General features: G+C 36.4%; 1 protein-coding gene across 6 annotated transcripts in view; it reads right to left on the reverse strand.

Moving 5' to 3' along the window:
• Positions 1-616: 616 nt before the first annotated feature.
• The window catches only part of PPM1B (protein phosphatase, Mg2+/Mn2+ dependent 1B), a 62,490-nt gene continuing 37,049 nt past the window's right edge, over positions 617-26,057 (reverse strand). For 5 of the 6 annotated variants that reach the window (XM_086631696.1, XM_086631693.1, XM_086631692.1 and 2 more), the window contains 5 exons: positions 23,352-24,215; positions 21,282-21,399; positions 12,966-13,077; positions 8,822-8,879; positions 1,657-2,780 (listed from right to left, as the gene is read on the reverse strand). In XM_086631696.1, the coding sequence (XP_086487822.1) occupies positions 2,490-2,780; positions 8,822-8,879; positions 12,966-13,077; positions 21,282-21,399; positions 23,352-24,197 (1,425 nt within the window). In that variant the 5' untranslated portion in view covers positions 24,198-24,215 and the 3' untranslated portion in view covers positions 1,657-2,489. Of the gene's footprint in view, positions 907-1,656; positions 2,781-8,821; positions 8,880-12,965; positions 13,078-21,281; positions 21,400-23,351; positions 24,216-26,057 lie in introns of those variants that run through there. The other variant, XM_086631698.1, reaches the window with a different exon arrangement.

Here is a 26,057-nt window from a genome sequence, read left to right on the forward strand (position 1 = left end):
AAGCTGAAAAAAAAAAATCAGAAAACTATAGAAAACCACATATAGAACAAAAAAAAAAATCACAATTTACATTGTAATAAAGGCAAATTTTCAGCATTTTTTAAAAAACCTGCAGCTGTGAGAGATGTCAAAGCAAGTCACTACTAACTATAAATTCATCAGTTTGGTTTTAAAAGATTTTCTCTAGCAAGAGTTTAAGGGTGTGTTGTACACATGCGTAAAATTCTTACTGTTTTTAGATGCCTAGAATCTTCATATATTATTGCCAAATACACTTATCTTCAAGCAAGCAGTAGGCAACATATCACAAAATTTGGACACCGCAGGGAAACCTAACGGTCTGGTAATACAGGAAAAACTGGAAAATTAAAAAAAAAAAAATAAAATACACATCTGATAGCATATTGCCCAATTGAAATTACTCCCAAGCCACAGAGCTGCAAAGCCTTCCAACTCGGTAAAGTGAAATAAGTAACGTCTCAAACAATGACTCGTACTCTCTCACGCTTGTGTCTCGCACGTTTCATTTAGCCATAGTGTATCTTCTGAGTACACCTACAATCCCATGCGCCTCAGGTACATATACCGATCTGCTGAGAGAATCATTCCTTCCTTCCTTCCTTTTCAGGGTCAAAGTTCATTACAGATGTAATCAGTATGCCTGAGGCTGGTAAAAATACTGTAGTACAGGCAATGCTAAGAGTGGCAATATCAGAAAACACAAAAATAAACAATGATGGAAAATTCTAATATCTTTCTGCCCATTTCACGAAATGTTGGAAATCCACCAGAATTTTTCCCTTGTATTGAAGAAAACAGATTTAAAAGTTTTTTTCCCCCTTTCAGAACCAAAATCATTTTAGCAGATTTGTAAGGCTACCACGGATCTTCTAGATCTCCAGCACCCTACAGGAAAAGAAGAGGAGAAATATTACTACTCACCAATACAAATGAAAACATTTTATTGCACTTTGGATTTAAGTGGCGTAATTAAGTAAAACACTAGCGCAAGACAGACAATATTTTCCTTTTTTCCATACCTGCCTGCTTCCACACACAAACATTCTCTGTCCAACTTCATGAGAGAATTCATTTTTATAAAACACAAACCCAATAAAGCTATTATAGCATAAAGACTTAAAATTAAATGTTATCTAAAATTGTACTAAATCACAGCTATCAATAGATACTACATCTATGGACTACAAAGAAAATCTATAAAATACTAATGAACTTGGCTCTTCAGGTATTCCTGGTCTGCAAGAAACTCCTGCAGGCTCTTCCTCATTAATGCAGTGATATTTGTGCCCATTTCAAACAGTGATATTTTTGTGCAAGTGTTATATTATGAACTGACCACTGACACAAGAATTCTTGGTTTAACTTTACAGATTAGTTACCACCACTGTAAACCGCCAGTATTATTACTGATCTACCCAAATGCACGAACATACACGTGTTGTACACCACAAGACACAGAAAAGATTTGGTAGAAGGTAAACTTGGGTAAAATAGACAGTTTATTCATTTATATGGCTGATATTTAACCTGAACTTGGAAACGTAGGCCCAACAGAGAATGAATGAAGAACGTCCAAACGCAAAAAATTACTCAAATAGTTGTAGAAACTAATGAACACCATGAGTTAATATCAGAAGCTATGAAAAGTTTCAAGCCATGTCAGAATGACAGCATTTCAAAGGAAGTTTATTACTTGCTTAAAAGAGTCAATATGCATACAGATATTATTCCACAGCATATTCTTTATTTTCACTCAAACACAAATTCTTAGAACTCGACAGTAGGTACTAAATCTAAGTACATTTTCATTTCTGGATATATGTTATGCTACAACCTGGGAAGTAATAATACAGTCATCTAGAAAACAGGTATTTATGATAAACACTGGATACAATCTAAATTCGAAAAATTCAATCACTTCTTGAAGAATAAGTGACAATCTAAAACCTAATTTTGTAGTTTAGTTGCAATATAAACTATACACAATTCAAATACGAGCATGCAGTATATGATGCTGGGATAAAAAAACCCAAATAATTTGTATAATTCAATGAATTTGCACAAAAGGTACAATTAAGATGTGAATTACTTTACAATTAGCAAACACATACCATCAAGATTATTATTTAAGAATGCACTTAAGGTTTATTTTCCCATTACCATGTCAGATTCCTGTTGCTGGTGCCACAGGATTTAAAAAAAATGAATTTATTTGTTAAAAACCAAATTATTTTAAATTCTCAAATGGGAAGTTAACTGCTCGCTACACAACATAAGATGCAATTTCTATAATACACCGTAGTACTTCTAGGGAAAAAAAAAAAAAAGAGTTTTGTATAAAGAATTTGTACAGACGAGTAAAGTAAAAACAAATAAGACTTCTAGGACAGATGTGACAAACGCTGAGCTATAAACAAAGGAAAACACGCCACGCGAAGCGAAGCGTTAAATCTGCCACGTGAAAAACGTCACGTCTGTTCATCGCGCGTCTCATTCATCCCTGAATCTTCGTCTGAGCTCTGCGTTTCGGCGAGGCGATTCCCAGATTCCGCGTGGGCGCCTGGCACGGGCTGGCCGGGTCCTGAAGCAGCCGCCGCCGCCTCCGCCGTGGGCTCGCCTGCCTGCCCCTTAGCTAGCCTGTAACTAGTCAGCATGGCTTCCAGCAGGTGGCGGTAGTTGCCCCTGTGATTAATTCTCATCTGCCTCAGCGCTTCCACCAATTTCCCCTGCGTTCCGCTTCCCTCGCCTTCGACAGGGTCCTTGTTTTGAGATTCAAGACCCCAAAAAAATCAGTAGTTAAACTAGGATATTATCTAACGACATTAAAAAAAAAAAGCAACAATTTTTCTGATTGAGAAAACATCAGTTTTGCTCTATTTCAATCTAAACCACCTTATTAGCAACATATACCTCAGAACAGTACTGTCCATGTTTGTCTATTTTATAGAACATCATAATTTTAAAAATGATACCTATTAAAATAGCATTCATAATCATTTCAATTTATTTTGAGCCAGACAGTGTCAACATGGTATCTCCTCCCGACTAGCCCCATTTTGGTTCAAATAGTGTTTTGACTAACATAGCTGATATTCCTCAGAACTGCAGTCAGTTGTCAGTGAAAGTTTTCAAAATTTAAGCTTCGTTAGCCATCAGGTCAATATTTTTAATTGTGAATTTCTGCCCAGCCAATAGCAACACAGTCCTGTGAAAAACTTGAAGAGAATAGATAACTACTGCTAGCGGTTTAGTTGAAGCATCACATCAAAATAAATGCTCAAGTGTTTTAGAAAACAATCCCTCCACATTAAAGACTGATTTTTGCATGCATGATGCTGCCATGAAAGAAACGTGCAGCTACCTATCAGTGCCAGGAGCAGTGATGTTTGAACAACGTAAGATGCTATTTTTGGCAGATGTGCATATTGGATAGAAAAATTAAAGGCACAGCAGCTATTCAAAGTCAAATCTAGCACTACAGCACAAAACCTGAGTAATAAGCACTATGGAATGGAATTCTCCTCTGCAAACCACTTATTTGGCTACAATCCTACAGTTGAAAAGAATTGGATTTTTAGTTTGGGGTTGTTTGTGTTTTTTTTTTTTCTTTCTTCAATAGACTTCTGCATCTGTTAGATGCTAAGACTGATACCGGATATTTTAACTTTCAAGTGCAAAAGCAATACGGTTGCTTTAAAAGAATAGTACATTTTAAATTATTAATAGAGGGCAAGTTCTCAAGCTAGACAAATGGAACTGTATCTCTGGAAGCTGGCAGATTTTGCAATACATTAGAGGCAAAATCCAGACTGTCTCTCATGCTGACCTCATTTTATTGTCATCTAGTTCAAAAGCTTCATAAAGTGCAAGTATTTCAGTCACTTATTTACAAGCTTAAGAACAGCATTAAGACAGTATCTTGGGTTCAGTAGGATTTTGGATGCTGTAATGTTCCTGGAATAGAAGTCTAAGACTAATTAGCTTGATCTAAGTTAAAAATGGGACAATTTTACCACAAAAATGAATGTTACTGAATATAACACTACTGCATATAACACTATCCCTCTAAGCTTTACTTGTTGCATAAATAGAGACATATTTCCACTGTGGTTTGCCAGTCTTAGTTTGAGATGTTTTGACTCCCATGTACTAGCATTTTCGTATTCAGATAGCTCTTCAAGAGCCCAGTGAGGAGAAGCAAGTTAAAGGAAGTAGTTTTAATGTACAAAGTGGGATTGTTTTAATGCCTCATGAGCACAAAACCAGTGAAATCACAGGGCATCAAGATGAGGCTACAGACGTAACCTATTTCTTAGGTTTTGACAAAAAAAAACACCCCAAAACTATTTATGTATTTATCTAGCTAATATTAAACAAGACAGCATAAATGAAATATTCCAAACAGGGTGCAAAGCAAAACAGGATTTGAGTTTGAGTGTCAAATACTAATAGCACACTACTATGACTCCTACTAGCACTTGAATTGTTTAGTAATCTCAGAGCTGCTATTATATTGCTTATTGCTTTTACTCTTCAGTGTTGCATGGGAGCAAAAGTATTCACTTCCATCAGCCAAAAGAATTTTTAAAGATCTGAACATTGTGAAATGTGGAGATTAAGGGTCAACCTCAGAGGAAAACTGATGGGCTGGAGGCACTATGGAATTTAGATGTTCTCTGAACTTTAAAAAACTGGAATTCTTCACTTATGCTGCGTTATTTAATATTAGCTAGATAAATACATATACTGCACGCTGTTTGATGGCAGGCTGTTTTGTGCTTCCCTCATCTCCCGCAGCGCTAGCAGACAAGAAACCCCACAAGACAAACTGCCTCTTTTATATACTAGACACTATAAATACAGTGTAACGCAGATTTCTCTCTAATGATGCATGGCTAGAACAGGTCCTTGAAAATTATGATTATTGTGCAAGTTAGCATTTGTCTTCTTTCATGTCCTAATTCAACTTAGTGCTACAGTATTTACACGAGTTCTGCTCTGTTGAATTATGTATATAAAAATGGCTACTACATATTAGGGACAGGTTTTACAATGTTTAATGGTCTAAGAAGTTCGTCCATTTACATTTTTAAAATTACCTGTAGCAGCCCTTAATGACATATGATTTGATTTAGCAAAGTGACATAGTATAGTATCAGTAAAAGCAAGAGAGAACCAGGATTGGTTTCAAACAAGATACTCAAACAAGCTTTAAACAGCTTTAAACAAATGCTACTGAAACTATTAACACAGCCACTGTAATTTTAGCATTGTTCCTTGTGTTTAACGATACATATACACCCAAGTGGCCTAATTGGATAGTAGCCTCTGAGTCTTAGGAACACACGAAAAAACTGGTCAAAGTAGAGTCATTAGAGAAAGAGTAATACTTTAACGTGTTAACTCGAACACCGACTCGGAGGTATTGTAACATTACAGCGGTAACAATTATTTAGCTATGAAGAAGTTCTTCCCTTTAAAGATCTAAAAGCACCAAGCCCCAATACATCACAGATTTCTGTGATTTCCTTTGCACTTGTAAAGGCACAAGCGACCACATTTAGAGCAGAAGTCCCTCTGCTGAAACACTGTCTCTTTGTGAGGCCAATGCAAAGCTCTCTCTAGTCCTGGATTTACAAAATATTTGTTACTCTGCTGAGATGCCTAAAAGAAATGACACTTGTGACTACTATACCCTGAAGCCACACTAGTGACCTCTGAATACTGCTGCAGTAAGGATTCTTTCACTCCCTAGTCCCTCGCTCTACACAACATCTCCTCATTTCGGCTATATGATAAAGACTCAGAAAACGTAACTGTGAATAACTCGAAGAAGTTCTTCTACAATCACTAGCTTGGATGACAAAAAAAATTAAGCACAACACTAACTGAAATCTTTACAGTGCTCAGTACAAATGAAGCTAATGTAAAAAAAGATACCACCTTGGTTTTGATGTATATACTTTCTGAGAACTTATTTGCAAAGCTATTACAACCTAGTTCATAGTAACTCTGGGTAACTAGTTTAAATTGTTCAATGCTAAAAAATACAGTCTTTAGAAGGAAGTCACATCCTGAATTGCAAAAGTTAATCTGGTTGGTTTGGTTTGCTATTTTTGTGGAGTGTGCTTTTGAGTTTTTTAATATTTTTTTAACTCCTGTGCATTAGTATTTTAGCAGTTAATTACACTATTATTTTGTCAAAATAAAAACAAAGGTTCTAGCTCTACATAAAACCATCAGATGAAGATGACTGCCACAGGCAGGCTCCCTAGTTAGTAACAGCAGTATTCTGCACTATGCCCATGCTCTGACAGACACATGTTCATGGTTAACTACACAGGAAAAGATTGTCAAGGGCAAGTCAGCGCACCTTCGTACTCTGCAGACTCAGCATCTGTGTCTGCAGCTCGTAATTTTTAGCATGAAGATCCACTCTTGCTTCATAATTGTTTATAACAGGGGCATTATTAGTTAGATTTTGCTCTCGCTTGGAAATGTCATCTCTGGGATGTACTGTATGTTTCCTTCCTACCCTTGCTTCCTCTTTAAATGTGAGATGTGTAGCAACATTATCAGTGTGTAGACATTGTGGAGAGTGTGATGTTGAGTAACTGAACAGCTTCCTTCCCTTTTACCCCCCATGCACTAAAGTATTCTGTTCAAGACCCTAAGAGATCACCACATATGTACCTGGAACTGACTTAGACTAGCAAGGAAGTCACGTTTTCACCACCTCAGAGACGAGGCCCACTAAATTGATTCACTTCAAGGACAGTAAGATAACAACTCCTACTTGCTGGGAAAGCGCAAGCAGGAATTGCATCCTTCACCCAGTGGTGCACTCTCCTCCTCTCAAACTGCTCTGGGTCAGAATCACTTAGGATGGGAAGAAGAATAGGTATCGACTGGCAAATGACATCTTACCACAAGATCAAACTCAAATGTAATCCAGTATATTTAAACAGCATCATTTTTGAGATTTGCACTGAATACTAACAGAAGGCAAAGTTTACAAAGTAGACTGGTGTGTACTGCTCACATTTCGTATTAAAGAAGCCAAATTAAAAAGGACTCAAAAAAACCTATCAAAGGATCCTAATGGCAAAAAAGGTCAGAGCTATTAATAGTAATAAGGGTTAAAGCTGCATTCCGAGTTAACTTGCATATTTAGTTGTTACCTCATTTTATTAAATTATAATGGACAATGTACAAAAAGTTTCTTGTAAGTAGCCAATACACAAAAGGATGCTATACTGTGAGTCATGACTTTCAGCAAGCTGCACGGCCATTGAAAAGTAGATTTGGACTTAGAAAAGATGCATCATAAATGCAACTATGGCACATGATACTTCTAGAAAGTTACCATTAGACAAACTTTCTTCTTAAAAAACCCAATCAATTTATAAAATCTATACCGTAATCCTCAAATAAACCACTTTCACCAAGAAGTTTACCCCAAAATCAGGAACAAAATTATGGCTAAATATGAAAAGTAGTAGCAGGCTGATAGAGTTGCAGAGTTTCCTGAAAGACTGAAGAAAACTAAAGACTAAAAAGAGGAAAATTTTGCCTAGCTTGTTTTGTGGTACAGTTGCAAAATTTGTTGAAAGTTACATGAAAAATGTATGCTCTATCACTTTTGAACTAAAAAAAAGGAACAAATCCTAAAAAAATAAAAAAATTAGTGATTTCTCTCTATTTGTATTTTAACAGAATAGTGGCCCCTTCCACCTACACATGCTTTCTAACTTCAGAGCATAAACCAAATACAGGTAGCCAAGAGAAGATGACAGTGGGAAAAACACAATAATAATTGCGGTGCATATTCACAATCTCAAGGCACATAATAGCTTCAAAGTATTTAAAACGAAAGTTGGCATCTCCCCAATACCATTCATTGTAATGACTACATGACTGAAGACCTTGTAGTCATCTCAGAAAAGAAAAAATACGACAGAGGATTTACTAGAAGATGAATGGAGTACCTTCACAGTTTAGTTCACAAACTGTACAGGAAATGACAACATGGGTACAAGCAGTGATGTTTTATATCAGTTCTTCAGTTTTCCAAAGATTTGTTTTTTAAACAACTTTAAATGTAACTGACATGAACACCAGTTATTACTCTTTATAGTACTGTTAAGAGCCACATAATAATCAGGTTTAAAGTTACAGTAAACCATATTTCAACATACTATTTAAAATTCAACTTATTAGGAACTGCGCAGAAGAACGTAAGCCATTTTAGAAATGAGAACTGAAGTAACCTAAAAATCACTTTACACCTTCTTTAGACCACTGCACGAGATATTTAAAGATAGTGTTAACTCTAAAAAAGTAGTCAATATTAGTCTCATTATCTTTCATGCTGAGTGTATCAAGGTCTTCCACACTTACAGAAGACAATAGGAAACGTTTGCTCCCTCTTCCACTAGATTTCTGGACAGTAGACATAATAGCTAGTTAAGTAATGAATACATTAACCATAATTTTTGACAATAAGAAACTATAAATTTAGAAAAACCCTGAACTGTTGCCTCACAGGCTTGACTCAAAAAGCAGTAGTCAATTAAATGTTTACAAAGTCTTTCAGAATTGGGTGTCGGCTTGCTGCCTCTGTGAGGATGAATTTCTATATCAGATCCATCCAAAACAACATCAAAATGAACTGTATGCTGCAATGCATATTTTGTGTTTATAATACTTCATTGGCAGTTATGTACACTTTTGCTTAATGTATGACACTACTTTGATTTCTCATTAACAAAGAGGTATAGCAATCAAAATGGGAACTTACCCCCTCATTCTCTCTGTGTGGATTCAGCCTACTATACACAGCTTCAATAATATTACGCCTAAAAAGAGAAGTTTTAAAAAATTAAGCACAACAAAGGATTTCAAAACATAGCAAACTTAAAAAGTTTGAGCACAGTAATAATTTCAAAGTGTTTAAGATGTTTTGCCTTTAGCCTGCCTCTTAGATGAAGCCCACTCTCAGTGCCTTCACTCACTTTCGATATGATGCTTGGAGATTTAGCAGTAAATCAGGATTTGCAAAGACTAAGCAAGGCAAAGCATTTTCTTACCTTACCCACCCCATGGTCTCCTCCTTTACATCTTTAGAAGCTGCAGCTACATAGTCAGATTTTGCCAAGAATAACATTTAAACCTATATTTTGCTTATTATAACAAAGTTCTTCAAGTTCACTGGTTTTCTTGCCTTATTTCTGGATGTGGAACTTGAAAACAGTTGGGTTTTTCCCCATTTTTATTACCTATACACAGGTTACTACTTGCCTATGAACTTTTGAGGTGCAGTGCCCAGAGTATAGAACCTCTGAGACGCACTGTCTAGTGTCTACTCACACTGTAGAAATTAAAACCCAAGTGTCACCAGCTAGACTTTGTTCTGGCAGTACCATTATAAGGGCACACCTTCCCAGGCTGGCAAAACAAGCACAAAAAACTTCTCAAAAAAACCCTCCAAGTATAAACAGACTTTTGACAGGAAAAAGGTTATGTCCCTACATCTTAAAATCATAGTAAGAACTGGGAAACGTTCAAACAAGTATAACAAATATGATTGAAGTTACTGACAGCTTCAACAAAAAAATAACTGCTACATGAACTAAGACTCAAGTCTGGAAGTGGCCAAAACCTATAAAAACGACGTGTTACAGAATGTAGGTAAGCACTGACTGCTGACTCTTCTAAACAAAGAGCACAAGGGCATCAAGTGAAGACAGCAAATGTCTCAAAAATACACAGTGATGGCTCCTGATGCAACAAAACTTTCTGCCCCAGAATACTGAGGATGCTGAAAGTTTTATGAAGCTCCTTCATAACACACCTAACTTCACGGAAGAGAACTTCTAACTCACTACGTACATAATGTACCTCAAGATCAGGAAGAATCTCAGCTGCAAGAAGCTTAAAACCAAAATAATAACGATAGGGGAAGTATTTAACATATTTTCCTGCTTTTATAGTCTTCCCTAGCTATCTACTTTCAGCTAACCTGTGGACAGGACACAGAGCTTGAACAACCCTTGGTCTGATCTAGTACGATGAGGTTCTTACGTTCACACCACGGAAGCGAAAGCTCATTCAAAACAGAATACTTGTTTGGGTTTTTTTTGTTTTGTTTTTGAATGGAATGTTGCAAGTATGTCGACTTCTGAGACATAGCAATAGATCAGGTAATCTCAATAACGTCCAGCATCAGAATATATTTCTCCAGTCATGATCCAGCACTTAAAACAGTACCTACTAAAACACTTCGAACTCTGGGAAATGCTTTGCAGACCAGTGAATGCAAGGTACAGTGCATCGAATCTCAGGATGACCACTAACCTCCAACACTGAAAAGACACGGTGATATCATGTGCTCAGAGGCAACATATGTTGATGATGAAATCAGCATTTATCTAGACACGCAACACCAAGACACACAGAAGGTAGGCACAACGGATACGCCTGACAACTTGAAGCTGCAAGACACTGGCGTATGCGCAATTTCTTCTTGTTCACATACGAAGGTTTTGGGCTGTGTCTGGATGAGCTCCAGGAAAGAAGTTCAGAATTAAATTAACTTTTGAAAGTGCCACTATCATATCCAACATGAAAAGTTCACTGAAGAACACAACTTCTCCAAGGCACATCAGTTTAAGTCAATGCTTTAAGAATTCTGCAAGGATTGCATGGCTGAGCTAGCATGGGATCCATCAGCACCAATGGAAGATTTTCCTAGAAAAAAGAAACTGAACATTTATGCAGATGATAGAGGAAAGGGTTCTCTCCATTTAGTTTCATGTCTAATGATGGTGGAATGGCACAATTCTGACCAAATGTCTGTACTATGGAGAGCAATGGCACCTCACACCAACGCAACAGAAAACACCTAGACAGATATAGGCAGATGCACATAGCCATTGCAGAGGGTTTAAATTAGACTTAAAACTCAAGCCTTTGGAATTTTCCTATCTTTGCAATTCACTTTTCTTTCTTTGAAAGCGAATTTTTTTTGTACTTTTCTTTGAAAGGAAAATTCAGGAGCAAGACGTTGAGTGGAAGTACTAATGTCCAAGTGACAGGGTAGCTCAGAACTTCTGTTTTCTTCAGCAACAAGTGACCTTTCTTTTTGCAGCATTTGAAGTTACAGTGGGATCTGAGTCAAGCCAGAAGCCAATCTTTAAAGAGCAAGATTTTGAAGGTTAAAACACCACCATCAAGTGACTGCAGCAGAGCTGACATCTTTAGATGTCCTGTCTCGAAGAATGAGCCACCACAGGCTTCTACACAAGTGAGAGATGCTTGAAGGAAGTATACAATGCCAGTAGAAGTGGAGCTACTTCAGAGGTTCCTAAGGTTTGCAGACATAGTCAAGGCAACATCACGTTGTATTTCTCCACCTCGGACACACTAAAAACAGGAGCAACTATAACAGGTGCTAAAACCAAGCATGTTAGCCACAGACAAGCTCCTTCTGCAACCTGTTTGAGTCAAGTGTTGAAGTTCAAACGGAAGGACAAAGTGTGAATTCTTCATGTCCTGGTAACATCGCAGGATAAGGATCTCAAGACAAAGAATATTCTCTTGTTAGGACAAAAGCTCGAAGTTACACGGTAAGCGGATGTGGGTTGTGCAGTCATACCTTTTCAAAACTTCCATTCTGGAGCACAATCCTGCAAGTAAAGTTTAAACTAAATACATCACTGCCTGTCTTTGTCCTAAGTTGGGTAGCCAAGAAAAAAGTTACTCAATACTGCATGATAGTCTCTTAAAAGAAGCTGCAGGTACACCTCCTGAAGTCAGTTTTCTGTAATGCATGATTTTAGAAGTCAAAATGGACAGAAAGATATCAAAAGGCAAATTCTGAACCTAAGTCCATTAAAAATGTAATCTGGGTAACAAAAAATTAAAATAGAATTTATATGCAAAGGTTCCAGAATAATGAAGCAGTACATGATGCAGTTATTAATGTGCAAAGCAGCAAAACACACCAACTCATTCAGCAGTTGAGAGGCACTAAAAAAAAAAAAAAAAATCAGGCTCATCACAACTTCTTTGAATGCCTGGAATGCAACCAAGTGGAGAAAAAGGCTCAGAAGGTACAGGTACTTTCAAGGCTAGGAAAAAATAATCATGGCAAACAGTGTTCATTAATAAGTACACACAATGAAAAGAGGTGTATACATAAATGCTCAGAGGACAGGACTTCATATTTTGAAAAATATAAAGATTCCAAAAGCAACATGACCTATGCCAGGGAGCAATAACTGGTCCCACTGTTGGCAAAACTCTAAATTAACTGTTGTTTATGCAATCCTAAATTCTGTTCATTAAAATCCCTAAATTATAGACTATTGGAACATCAATATTAGCCTCCCCAGAAAACCAATGTTATTTCTGATAGTTTATTCTAGTTAAGTTTAAAAATGCTTATCCTAGTTCAATATTCTTTATTTAACATTCAGTTTAAGACTAAACAAAGAAAAACAATTTTCTTACGAGAATGTTTACTGAGCAAACAAGTATTGACCCAAACTTACAAGGTACACTAGGTAGTGGTAGGAACATGACATCAGGAAAATTAAGCTGCTACTTTGATATTTCAGTTACATTATTGATAGTTTTTAACATATGTAAAGCAGTAAAAAGCCAAGAATATATCTATTTTTTTTTTAAATGGTCATACAGAAATAGTAAACCAGTATATCATGTACCAGAATACGATCAATCTGTTTCCACTTACTAGTCTGGAATGGGAACAGTGACACAAAAGTTTATGCAGTGCAAAAAGGTAAACTAGCTTAAAATAGAAAACCCTTTTTTTTTTTCTTTGAGTATAGCTATTACAATAAGAAAGCTTTAAAACATTTTAATAGAAGTATTTGTTTCAGTGAACTAAATAGTTAAAAAAATTCCAGTACTGTACTCACTTGCCAGCTAAACCACCTCCTGGTGGTAAATTAGGGATATTCTCCGCAGTTAAAATACGAATAACATGAGCAAGATCAGGCATTCCTTCTTCACCCGATTTTTCCATAATTTCTAATTTAAAAAGAGAAGAAGTCCTCAGATTACTGAATTAATACTACCCACTCCTTAAGACACTACAACACAAGACACTATCACTTTTTAACAGAGACATTTTGAAAAAGTTACATGTAACCAGGAAAACATTCTTCATGTTCTATGTAAAGTCTCTTTGCATGGTGGAACAGAGCTATTCAAATCCATAGCCTGCTTTCCCAGCATGCTTCTAGCCATTCTCAGAGAAACTCATAAGCAGATTGTGAACTGGATGAAACATCCTGGAGACAGCAGCCTGTTCTCTTTCAAAAAGAAGACAGCTGAGAGTCTGCTTCAGTTACCTTCCCGTTGCATTGCAACACATACTCAGAAGTTACACACCATAAAGTCAATGCTTCCCAGGAATTCAGTCATACTTCATTGTAATGCCTTGATTTCTTAAAGGCCTGAGTCTCTGGTGTGTAAATGCTAAGACCATCATGCAATAAAGAGGCACATATAATGGGCCATTATCACGCAAGCGGCAAAAACGGAACACAGAACAGACGACGAATAATTAATAATACCATATTCCATTTTCAAAGCACAATTATGATACAAGTTCAGTGCTAGTAAGTTGTTCTGCCTTGGAAAAGAACTGCCTAAACTCAAGTAAATCTTCACATGTTCTTATTCATCAAAGCTGCTGTAAGGCAAACGTGTAATAGCTGTGTATACATTCACACAGGCATAACACTACCAGCTTCCAGTCATCAGCCTCTAGTCATTCAACTACTACCATGGCAGAAAAAGGTTCACCAAGTCATCTACAAATTGTAGTTATAAGCATGTGTCAAATATTTTTAAGAAAGAATTTTTTTTCTGAAAATCAATTCAATTAAGGAATGGAGTGCCATTTCCTGTAGACATTGTTCCAGATAAAAATTCTTTGAGTCACAAAACAAAAGAATTAAGAAGAATGAATCCTCTCAAATATCATCCTAAAAATACTTCAGTCAGTCTGCATCTTGGCTACTATCCAAAGATAAATCACTTACATGTCTTAAAATCAATTGATTGTATTCTGGATGCCTGATTTGGAGCCTGCAACTAAAGCCAGAAAAGCAGCTACAATTTGAGTTTCTGAAGTTAGAAAAGCTCATCACGCACTCACTTTAAACACTGCATCCCAAGTTTCCTGGTATTTAACCCTCTCTTGATATCTATCACCTATCGAGAAAGCAAGTGATATGCAGGCTTCTCTAAGGACTACCAAAACCAAAGCACTTGCAAGGCACCCACTTACTCTGTATCAGGGAGATCCACAGGAAAGCCTCCTGAAAGCAATTCTACTTTTAGAATAGCTCTACTACCCTGTAACAAATAAGGCACTATGCTTTGAAGCCCCAATTATAGGTCAGTACCTTACAATCTCTGCAATGAATAAACTAGGTATACTACTACTAGAAGTGATTAAACGTTCTTCCATGAAACGTAATGGGTGGATGCATGATAATATACATAAAGAATTAATCATGCCTATAGCAAAGGAAATAACAGCTGAATACGTATGCTTGAATCTTAGGATTTGTGTGAATGTGTATGGAAGAATTGATCCAAATCAGCCTCAAGTCTTCTTATACATGGCATTCTTTTGTGCAGTTCTACTGAGTTAGAAGTTGATTGTACCACTATAATATAAACTTGCTAGTCACATCTGACAGGAGATGTGTCTTATGCATATATTGCTTTTTGTACTGAGGGCACATCTGGTTCTGTATGTACTAAAAGTAGACAAACACCAAGAATTAATAGGAAGAAAGGCTGCAGAAGTAAGCAATTACTAAATATTAATGCAAGCATACCATTTTTATACCTTCTTAAAAGGGAATTAAAGCAATCACAAGTAAAGATTGCTGTGTATTTCTTAGTACAGGAAGCTTTCACTTTATACTGTATAACCACTTCTCAGGGAGTGTTGAACTGAACCACAAGCATCTTCTCTCCACTTCTAGAAGGTGCCAAATCTAGAATTCTGATGAGCTGATCACCTCTCCTTTTACTTTTCCTAATATTAGGGTGACTAATTTCATCCAGAGCATGTCCTCTCTCTTAAAAAAAAAAAGGCTTCCTAATAGAGAATACGAGAATAAAGCAAATGACCAAGCATGACCTTTTTTCATTACACATCAGTTAGCAGATACACACTGTGGATTTGTTTGACAAAGGCCACTAGAGAAAGAAAACAAATGTTTTCAGAAACAGATTTATAGGCATGGAGATGAAGGCAAAAACCTTGTAAACGATGTTAAGGATAACCCTGCAATTAATTTTTTTCCCTGAATGCGCAAAACATGATTGCAGAAACTTTTACATCTACATTGCTAATATAATTCAGACACTTAAAGAATCATTTCCTGAAATTAGCGTATATGCGAATCCATGAAAGTTTACTACGAAGTCTACCACTTGACTCCTAAAATATTTTTCACTAAAAGCCTAACACTTAAATCAGAGATAAGCATTTTGAAAATTCAGACAAAATTTTATTTCAATTTCATGTAATGCAAGTGCCCAACCAGACAGCATTACAAATTTTCTATGTTCCAGCATCTCCTACTATTTCCAGTTATAAGATTATGACAAATCAGTTTTATATATGTTATATATTCCACATATGAAAAGGCAACATCCAACTCACTCTATCAACTGAGTATTCATCTACTATTAAGACTGTTTAAGCCTACAATAGAAGACATGCCCCTATTTATGACTGAGAGGTTAGAGGTTTGGGTTTTTTTTGTTGTTGTTTTTGTTTGTTTGTTTTCAAATGAACTGAAACACCTCAGAGAATTGAATTGACTTCTGTGCTTAAGTTTTCTCTTCCTGTGACCAAACTTCAAACCTCTAAAAAAACCCAGAGAAAAAAATAGAGAACAGAAAGTAGTATCTGCAAGTGGCAGTTAAGAAAAGACTGACCTAGCAGAACTTAGAGTCCAACACCTGCGTTACTTTGGAAATAAACCAATTGACTCAAAACAGAACGGCTGTGCCGTTCACATAAACCATCATAAACAACTCAATCACAAGCTACTGACTACAACCTCCTAAGTATTTCAGAATACTCCTGAATGGGCAGCTCTGGAATGCAGTCATACACATTCTGTCAACCTCAAGACCCAAACTAGCAAAAGAGCTTTCGTGTACAGTTCTTTCACTGGAAATCTCTGTAAACTATCACTTGCTGAGTTTGTGTTTTTAACAACTCTGCTAAAACAAAAAACTCTGTTTTGTTATTAAAACAATAATTCTCTTTTGTTTTAATAACTCTGGAAAGCTCATATGGAACTGACTCAACTCATTGTACAAATACACAGGATCTCAGCATTCTACTTAGGAATGTACAAAGACAGACAATAAATGTTACATGTGTAAGTATTAAACTGCTTTTGAACACAGTTTTAAATTTTTTTTTTTTTACAACAAATAATGCCTTTCTCTCCAAGCCCAAGTTTTAAATGCCCAAGCGCAGCAGTGACAAAACCTGTCATCTAAAAGGTTTGATGAGTTAGTCCAGTCAGCTTGAAATTTAAGGTCCACAAGAGAATAGTGTTCTATATCGAACAGTGTACATTCATTAACAACAAATACCACTGAACAAACTACAATTGCTTCAGCAAGACCCAAAGGATTTTATACTAAGTGCCAGTGTTGCTCTGATTTAAATTAGTCACTTACTGAAGGATGAGAGTATCTAAAAGAACTCACAGCTTGTATTTTTGACAACATCTCCATCTTTGCAGCTTAGTAGTTGTAAGACAAGCTGACTTTTTTCAGAATGTTCTTACTACAGGTATAAATAAAATTGTTACTGGCTATCAACTAAGCATCTAACTTGTGAGCTAATAATTCTTCAGCAGATAAAGAAACATTGTTGCACACAATAATTTAGCATAGAAAAAGTTCATTATTTGCCTTTTGAAAGGAACAGTCATCCTCTATAGTCTCTATAGGAATAGTCTGATATTTTAAACATCAGCAAATCCACTACAGATTCTCACTGTATCCAATCATTTCCTGTAACTGAAGATAGATTCTTGAACTTAGCTGCCTAGCTTACTACGTTCAGAGCCTCAAAACACACCAGAACTACAAAGAAATGCTAACAAATTTACTTCCCTGAAGAAGACTATCCTAATGTGTAAACTGTATTTAGAACACACCTAAAGAAATAGAACTTCCATCTTTTGAAAATAACTAGAAGAGATGATCGAATCCATATTATCAACACCACAACTTATCTACCAGGCTTCAAGTTTTTAGAACTAAAGGCAGTTTAAACCTTTCAGGCACAGCTCTTAAGCATTGTTTTCCAGACTAAACTTAGTCTAAAGACGAATGCAAAACCGATTATGGCAGTTGTCCTTTCCTCATCAAAAAGATGTTCCCTCCTTCCAAAACTTTTCCCTACTGCTGCAACACTTGAGATCATACTTCTCCTGCCTTTTTTTTTTTTAAAAAAAGTTAAAAGTATTTCTGCTCAATACTTAAGCCTTTGAATCAGACTACTTTTTAAAAAGAATCCAACATCTTTCCAAACAATTCTCCCCATGCTGCTTCGTGGTTTAAAATATTTTGTTAAAGCTTCTCCGTGTAATTTCTGAACTAATAATACTCAAGGCACAAACATAAGGTAAAAATTGCAGTTCAACAACTCTTTTTTTAATGAAGGAGACTGTCGAAGTGACAATTTCATAGACTTCATTATGAATACAAGAATTTGTTAGAAAACAGGTAAATATTTCAAGTTCTTCTGAAGTCTGTTTCCTTTTTTTTCTTTACTTCTTGACAGAATTTCCTCAAATATGCTAACTCTCATTCCTTGCTAAATACTTGACATTTAGAGGCCTTGCACTCTGTCCAATTAGCAGAACACAGAATGACACAGGGAATTTATGCAGGGGAAAAAAAAAAAAAGAAAAAAAAAAATCAAGAAGAGCTGAAGCAATGGAAGTTCAAACTTTGAAGCAACTCATTTCTCCCGAGCACTTAAAGCTTCACAATCATTTTGAGTTACATTTGCAATGGCTCTCCATCAGTTCAGACTACAAACTCTCCACTTGTTTTAGATGTGTGTAGTATTTGTTAAATACAACAATATAGCAAAATTTCTGCTAACAAGTTATTTTGAGACATTGAAGTAGTAACTCCATTATTTTACAACACTGCATTGTTACGAGTAGGTAGTGCTTCCTACATCATTCTCAGTTAATTCAGTCACTCAATCAGAAGTTATTTGACAGCTTTTCTATTAATCTTAACATTTACTTACGAAAGCAACAAAATACACTGCAGTTCAATACATTTTTCACCTATTTGCTAATTGATTAAAGAGCCACCAAGAAGCTGGGAATACTAACCAGGGAATCACTATGTGCACACCTGACTGCTGTCAGTGAAGGTAACTGCTCCTGGCTGTCTCCCAGAGCCTATTAACAGCTCATGTACAGACATAGGAAGATAATAGGTATTTATCTTAACTACTGTCATCTAGGAAGCCTGGGATGTGAGCCAAATTCTGAGAAACATGCCTAGAGTTAGCATCTGAAGTGACCATTAGCTCTCTCTAATCTCAACAGAAGCTACAAATACACAAGCCATTTCAATATAGATACCATTTAAACAAGAAAGACACTGCACAAAGCCAGCCAGCGCATTCAGAGTTAACTTGTATTGTGGCCTGAAGGCCGCCTTACATATATAAAAATTAAGGTTCGTTACATCTATTATCTAGATTACTGGGTCACTGACACAAACACAAAAAAAATTCTAAGTTTACCTCATTTGCTTACGTAAGAGTGCAATAAAAAACCATATCTAGACAAAGAACATGAACAATATTGACAGCTGTTTCACACAAATGAAAAATTAACTGATAAAATATCTACAGTAAGTGTCATTTCTAGCATTAAAATAAGTTTGCGAATTTTTGATACTTAAGTGGCAAAACTAACAGTTGTCCACAGTAACATGGTTACAGTGGTAGCATGTACATTTCCATGTCACCATTATGACACGATTTAGTGCAGAAAAAACTTCAACAGCTAGCTGTGAGATTTTTCCTGTTGTACACTTCAGAGGATTCCTGATCTTGGATTTACAGATGACTTCTCATTTACATTTAATGCTACTTATTTGGAGATGAACTACTTTCCAATAAAAGCACGTCCAATCAGTCCCTTCAGAATCCGTTACAGCATGTTAAAAAGCCAGTGGGTGTCTCAGATATTCAAATAAATCAAAACCAACAAGAAAAACAGAAGTGGCATCTGTCTCATGTGATAGTACTGGAATCCTACATTAGTAATTCTCAAATAGTCATAAGAAAGGAAATTGAGTATTTTACCTCTACAGATTATACACATTACGGTTGGGTGCCTGAAAAGTTTCTGGATCTATGTTGAGTTAATCTGGTCAGTCACATCTTTCATAAAAACATGCTCAAGCTCAGGCAGTCAGTGGCCAGAGCTATGGTTTATGTCCTCAAGACCTTATTACAGTCTCAAAATGGTGGCTTCATGCTGGTTCTGACCTGTAAAGTCCCGAACACCTTGGCACCCAAATTCAAAAACACTGTCATGGAATTCTGCTGAACAGTCCTGTAGACTGCCAATATCATATTTTTCAGTATGAACACCAAAAAGTACCATCAGGACAGCATGTATAAAGCTAAACCACTGGTCTCAGTACCTGGAATAAACACATTTAAGCAAGCTACATGACTCAATACCCATCTACAAAGGGATCACCTCTTCATGAAGCACAGTTAAACTTGAATCTACTGATCAGGATATTCTAGTCCAGGCCTGAAACAAGTCCTGAAAGGGAACAAGTTATCTCAGCTTTCCCTTCAGTAAACCCTTTCCTTCCTTGAATACTGTTGCTATAACTGATAGTTCCATACAGGTTTCTAAGGTGTATCACTGTAAGTGGGTGACAGTGCTTCAGAAATCTTCTGATGTGCTTACAGAAGTTTAAAGAATCATAACCAAAAGGCTTTCAAAGCCTCTAATGACTGCTTCTCTCCAATGCTGCTAATTCACAGTATTATTGTAGCAACATTTGTAACAGCAAGACAAACTGTTCCAAGAACTCAGTTATTTTCATGCCTGGGTTACTTCTGAAAAAACCTGTGCCAACGTAAGAACATTATAAAAAAGGCAAATTTTCAATATCAGCCCTGAACTTCAGTCAATTCTACCAAAACTGAGCTACACCTGGACCACTAGAATAACTGAGAAGATTGAAGAGACCAGGAGGTCACTACATATAGCTATTGCCTGACCTTAGAACAGCCTTAACCAGTGATTAGATTTAAAGTTAGAAGCAACAGTTTAAAAGCCTGCTTCAAATGTCAGTTTTTCCTGACATTAAGAATGTTGCAGAAAAGCAATAAATATACAAGAGCAAGTCTTCCACTCTTTGTCAAGCTAGCTTTCCTTTCACTGTTTCTGCCTAAGGGAAGAAGTTGCATTCAAACCTTTTGAATTAAATAGTGTTACAAAATCAGTGACTAAATGAAACTGATTAAGAATTAAGTTTAGTCCTCCATGAATGTTCTAGATGATTATAATTTTTTATTCACACATACACAGACACTTGGTGAGCATTTAGAAACCAAAGGGATGATTTAAGGCTCTTGTATTCTAGGTATTTTTATCATTTATACTCTGTTAAGTTCTTGCAAAAGTGCTTTTAAAAAAAGTTGTCAGTGTGAATAATAACTCACAGCTGTGTTAAATAGAAGCAGTTTAAAAAGCTTGGATAATTAAATAAGTTGCCTCTTCATGAAAATCTGATATAACTTTCTTTTTGTCAAGCTTTCCCAAAATAAGGGAGCAAGTATCACAAGTATTCCTTTTAATGATATAATTTTATAAGCAAGACATTAACAATATCACAATTTAATTAGCTGATATAACACTGTGCAAGGTCAGTGATTGCATTTTGACCTGTAAAGACAGAAGTAAAAACCTAAAGCTCATATTAAGAAAACGCTTGTGGAAAACCAGGATAAAACCAACCACATGGCTTAAAACATTTTTCTTGACACACAAAAATCCAGAGTTGTAACCAGGCCTGAATTTGACCCAAAAGAGTGGCGTCATGGCTTTCAGGGATTTTTCTTTTCATGCTCAAGAAGGTTACGACTGCATTTCTAATGAACAATGTGGATTTCTTACCTTCAACCCGCGATTCCAAGTACTTATCCAACTCAGCATCTTTTTTCACTGCCTCATCTGAGACCTTAGGAGCATTTGAAAAACAAACTAGTACGATACTCATGTTATCACGACTCCCCTGTACGACAAAGAAAAAAGAAAAGTTAGGATCTTTAGCCTTATATTTCATTTTTCTATTTTAGTCACATTATTACTTGTTCAAAATACAGTACTAAATATACACCTAGGGAAAAAAGAAACCTTGCAATAAAACTGTATTTTGATAAGAACCTCCAAGTTTCCCAACTAAACTACTCACTAGAATTAATTTTACTGATTTTGACTGTACATTCCTAATCTTAAAATTTAAAATATTTAATGGACTTTTTTACATGTCAACCGTTTAAAAATAGTATCAAGAAAACAGGTCAGAAGTTAGACAGGGGTTTAATGTCACCTTAAGTCAAGTTAAAAACCAACTCATGTTGCAAAATGAAATGCATAATACTTATCCTAGACTACTTGAATAGCTAGCTCCAGTTATTAATTTATTTCAGTTTGAGAGCATTCACATAAGACATTACATTCATTACAAATCTGTTTATCAGAATGCATCTGTGTCATACATAGCAAGTTGAAGAAAATAAGTACAAAATATGATTCTATTTAGTATGGCCAAGCTGACCTCACAGACTGTCAGGTGCTCAAGCAACACCAGCCAACAGCTTTTTCAAATACTAACTTTACTGCCAGTTCTTCACTAATAAGCTTTGATACCACTTTCCTGCTCATACCTAATTTTCAAAATTATAATCCACAGCCAAACTTGAAAACATAGCATCTAAGTCTCTTACAAGGAGACCTAGTAGAACCATAATTTAAACTGCTGGTTTGAAATCAAGATCCTAATTTATTTATTTAATTTGGTAGAAATTTAAGTGCCATGAGTCACTGCATATTGATTCTGTGTAAACCCAACCTACTGGATAGTTCCTATCATCTATCAAAACAACTTCTCCTGAAGAAATTAAGTAGGAATCCGACATTAGAATTAATTCCTTCAGAAGTGCTGAGGAGTTATTCCACATTCCCTTTTGTACCCGGCATATGGGGACACCTATCGTTTACAGCAGTTAACATTACGTGGTACAATTCACATCCTGAAGGCAGAGGACACCATTCTAATATTGTTACAAACTGCAGAGATTCAGGATCTGACTTCATAAAATAGACACAATTTCAGGGCTCAGTTTTACTTATAGTATACAAGAGTGACCATCCTTTAACAAGGCTGGTCAAATGCTTGGTCAGAAAAGCCATAGCATTTAAACCTATCATCCAACATTCTGTATAAACTGGAATACAATCCTATCTCTGAAAAAAATTTACTTAACCTTTAGTGTTAGAATTCTGAATTTTACTTATTTTCCTCAAAATTGCATGTTTGGTCTGTGGCCTAACAAAGGGACTCTATTTTCACTAGTAGGAGTTGCACTTTTCAGGGAATGCTGGAAACAGTATATTTATGACACATTTGTAGCCCGATCTGTAATTACTCTGAACAAACTCTAAATTTGAAGAATACAAGCAAGCTCAGATGCAAAAGTAGAGCTTCTACATCTCTACATCTAAGCTATATCAATGAGCTGAGGACACCACTTCACATGACAGACAAAGCATACCTTGAAGAGAAGATGGTGCAAACACTGGTTTTATGCAAAGGATATGAACGCTGCCCAACTTAAAAGAACAAAATAACCCCAAAATACCTCACACACAATTTTAAAAATTCTATATTTGGAAACAAAGTTTAAAGCGGGAACTATATGCAGTTGTTATTTGAGAAAATAATAAACCTTTATTTTTGCAAATTCTATTACCTCTCCAGGCACAAAGGATAATTCTATGATTCTATGATTCTATGATAAGGCTGTATATTCTTCAGCAAGGATATATAGTCAAACGGGTACAGAATTTTGAGGGAAGGAGGAGGGAGAAGGAGAAGAGTAGGTCAGGAACTGCTGTTAACACTGTACCCATCTAAACAGAACATCATTTGATAACAGTTGCTTGGAGAAAACAGTTACATACCTTATGTAAACAAGTGTCCACTACCCAATTGCACACTTTTTCCAGGTCATCTGATACTTCAAGTCTAGACTTAACAAATTCACAGAGCTCTTCATTGCTCATTACATCCCAGATTCCATCACAAGCCAAGATGATAAACTCATCTTCTTCTGCCCTTAAAATTTCACAAACCTCAGGCTCTGGAGAAACAAGTTGTTCTGTAGGGCCTTTACCGTCAACACATTTGTAGTCATAGTCCCCCAGAGCTCGAGAAACTGCCAATGAACCATTAACACGCTGAATCATAACACTGCCTCCTGCATTCTGGATTCGCTCTTTCTCCCTTGGGTTGCAAGGTTTGTGATCCTGTGTTGAAAAACAGACTTGTCCATTCCTATAGAGAACAGCACGTGAATCACCACAATTGATAAAGTATACATGCTCAGGTGAAATCATAACTCCCACTGCTGTTGAGCCACTTCTGTCCATCCCATTTCTGAGGTCTGAGAAATTGCGCATATACTCATCAATTTTCAAAAAGCCAGTTCTGATTCCACTCTTGACATTTTCCACTGAAGGTTCAAGAGCAGATCCAGGTTTTTCTGTCGCCCTAAAGTCTTCATTGTTAGTGATGTGTTCTAGTAAGTGCGTGGAGCAATAATTTGCAACACGAGATCCCGCGTGACCATCATAGACAGCAAAAAAGGACCAGTCCTCTAAGCCATGGGGAATACCTACAACAGCTGTGTGAGCATCTTCCATTTCCACTCTCCATCCCTGCATACTGCTGAGGCCATAACGCAAGCCATTCCCTGCACCATGAGCATTATGTTTTTCAGTTTTTGGTTTATCCAGAAATGCACCCATGTTTATGCAATATTGAATCTGGAAAATAGAGAAGAAAAGTCTTATTTATAAAACCACCACTCCATATAAGCTTAATTTTCTCTCTCTCTCTCTCCTGTGTTTCTTCTTTATAAAACCAGCGATAAAGCATGCTTGTGTGCAGAAGTCAACAACTATAACAGGGGGAAAAACAAGTAATTAATAAATGACACAAACGAAGAGTGAACTTACAGACCTCTGTTTGCATTTTTGGTGGATTTTTTTGGTGGGGTGTTGTGTCTTTTAAAGAGCTACCTCATCAAAACTAAAGGCTCTCCATACAAAGGCAGAGTAGTTCACATACCTTTGTGGCCCTGCCAATTTTGTCATTCTCTGTAGAAACTAATTCACACTGGAAAGAGAACAACCGTATGACTCCCATTCTCTTTCCGCTTATGTTGCGGCATGAAGAAAAGCTAATACTTCGTAAGTGAGAACTGACCGGTCTCACTAGCTTTGCATGTACTGTGCTACTTTTGTGTTCTTGTAAAGCATGGCAAAAGCAACAATAGAGGAATGTAGACTATCTGCCAAAGGAAACAAGAAGGCAAATCCCACTTCAATCCAAGAAAACTCACAAGATTCTCTTAATAAATTATACTTAGCCCTTCATAAAACAACAGTTCAATTTTTACCATCCCTGAAAGACATTCATGTGTTTACATGTGATTAAGTTAAAAGATGCATAGATCTTGATTTTTAAATGTATCCAGTTACAAGAGATACGAGCTAAGGGAAGAAAATAATCCACAGAAAGTTATAAGTTCTTCAGTATCTGGAGACGTGCTTCAAAATGCATGAGAAAGAACCACTTCCAGAAAGCAAGTTTGCAAGTAAAATGTGAGTAATCTATGTTGAAGCTTTAGGAACTTCCAACTTCCTCTCCTGTACTAGACTACCTTTCACATTACGAAGTCAGCAGAGAATACATTCTTTAATCCACAGATCCCACAGTACTGTTCTGCGACACCACAACCTCTAATCACGCCAAAAATGACTGCCCCATGAAACCTTTAGTGACTGGATGTGAAAATTATAGCAACCTTCACCCAAAAAGAATTTGAGAGAATTCTGCTATGACTGATTCTGAGCTATCTGTCACTAGGTCTCTGACACACTAGTACCCACCAAGCCTGCAGAGTCATGATAATCTAGTTCTGGTTTAAGAGTTTGTTACCAGGTCAGAAAAAGAGGTTACGAAATCCTTACTTCTGCCATTCAGCATACACAGCTTACTCTGACAAGAGAGACAAAAAGACTAGTACAACGCAATGAGGAAAAGATACAGTTAGTTTCTGCACCCCACCTTCCTTTTTAGGATAAACCTTAGGACCTTCTTTCATATAATAAAAACTTCTGCTACAGTGACCTCCAGGAGGTGCCAAGGATCTCCAACATTCCATAGAGCCTAACAGTTTGCTCACCTGTTATGCCTCTTTTGAAATGTATCTCGCACTCTCACTTTAATACAAATTTAGACAAACTACCCCAAATACTGGAGCAACTCCTTATCTGGTTTACTACTTAGCCTAATTTTACTGTCTTAGTTCAGGTTTAATGGCTTTTGACTCAGGCGCTACTAACATTATGAAAAAGGAACAATGTGGTTCCGTAAAAGACTGAACATGATATAACTTGACGTACTTTTTCTTTAAAAAAAAGTAGAGAAAAAGCATCTGGATAAGTCAAATCAACTCACAAATGCCAGAATTTAAACAGCACTCATGTTAGAGTACTGTACTATGTTCTAATTACAACTCTTCAAATTAGCTGTTCTGACATGGAATAAAACACTAATGAGAGTCCAGGTTTAGAAAGATTTGCTAGACAAGATGATGACTT

The sequence above is a fragment of the Tauraco erythrolophus genome, chromosome 2 (assembly GCF_009769465.1).
Source record: "Tauraco erythrolophus isolate bTauEry1 chromosome 2, bTauEry1.pri, whole genome shotgun sequence".
NCBI classification, from domain to species: Eukaryota; Metazoa; Chordata; class Aves; order Musophagiformes; family Musophagidae; genus Tauraco; species Tauraco erythrolophus.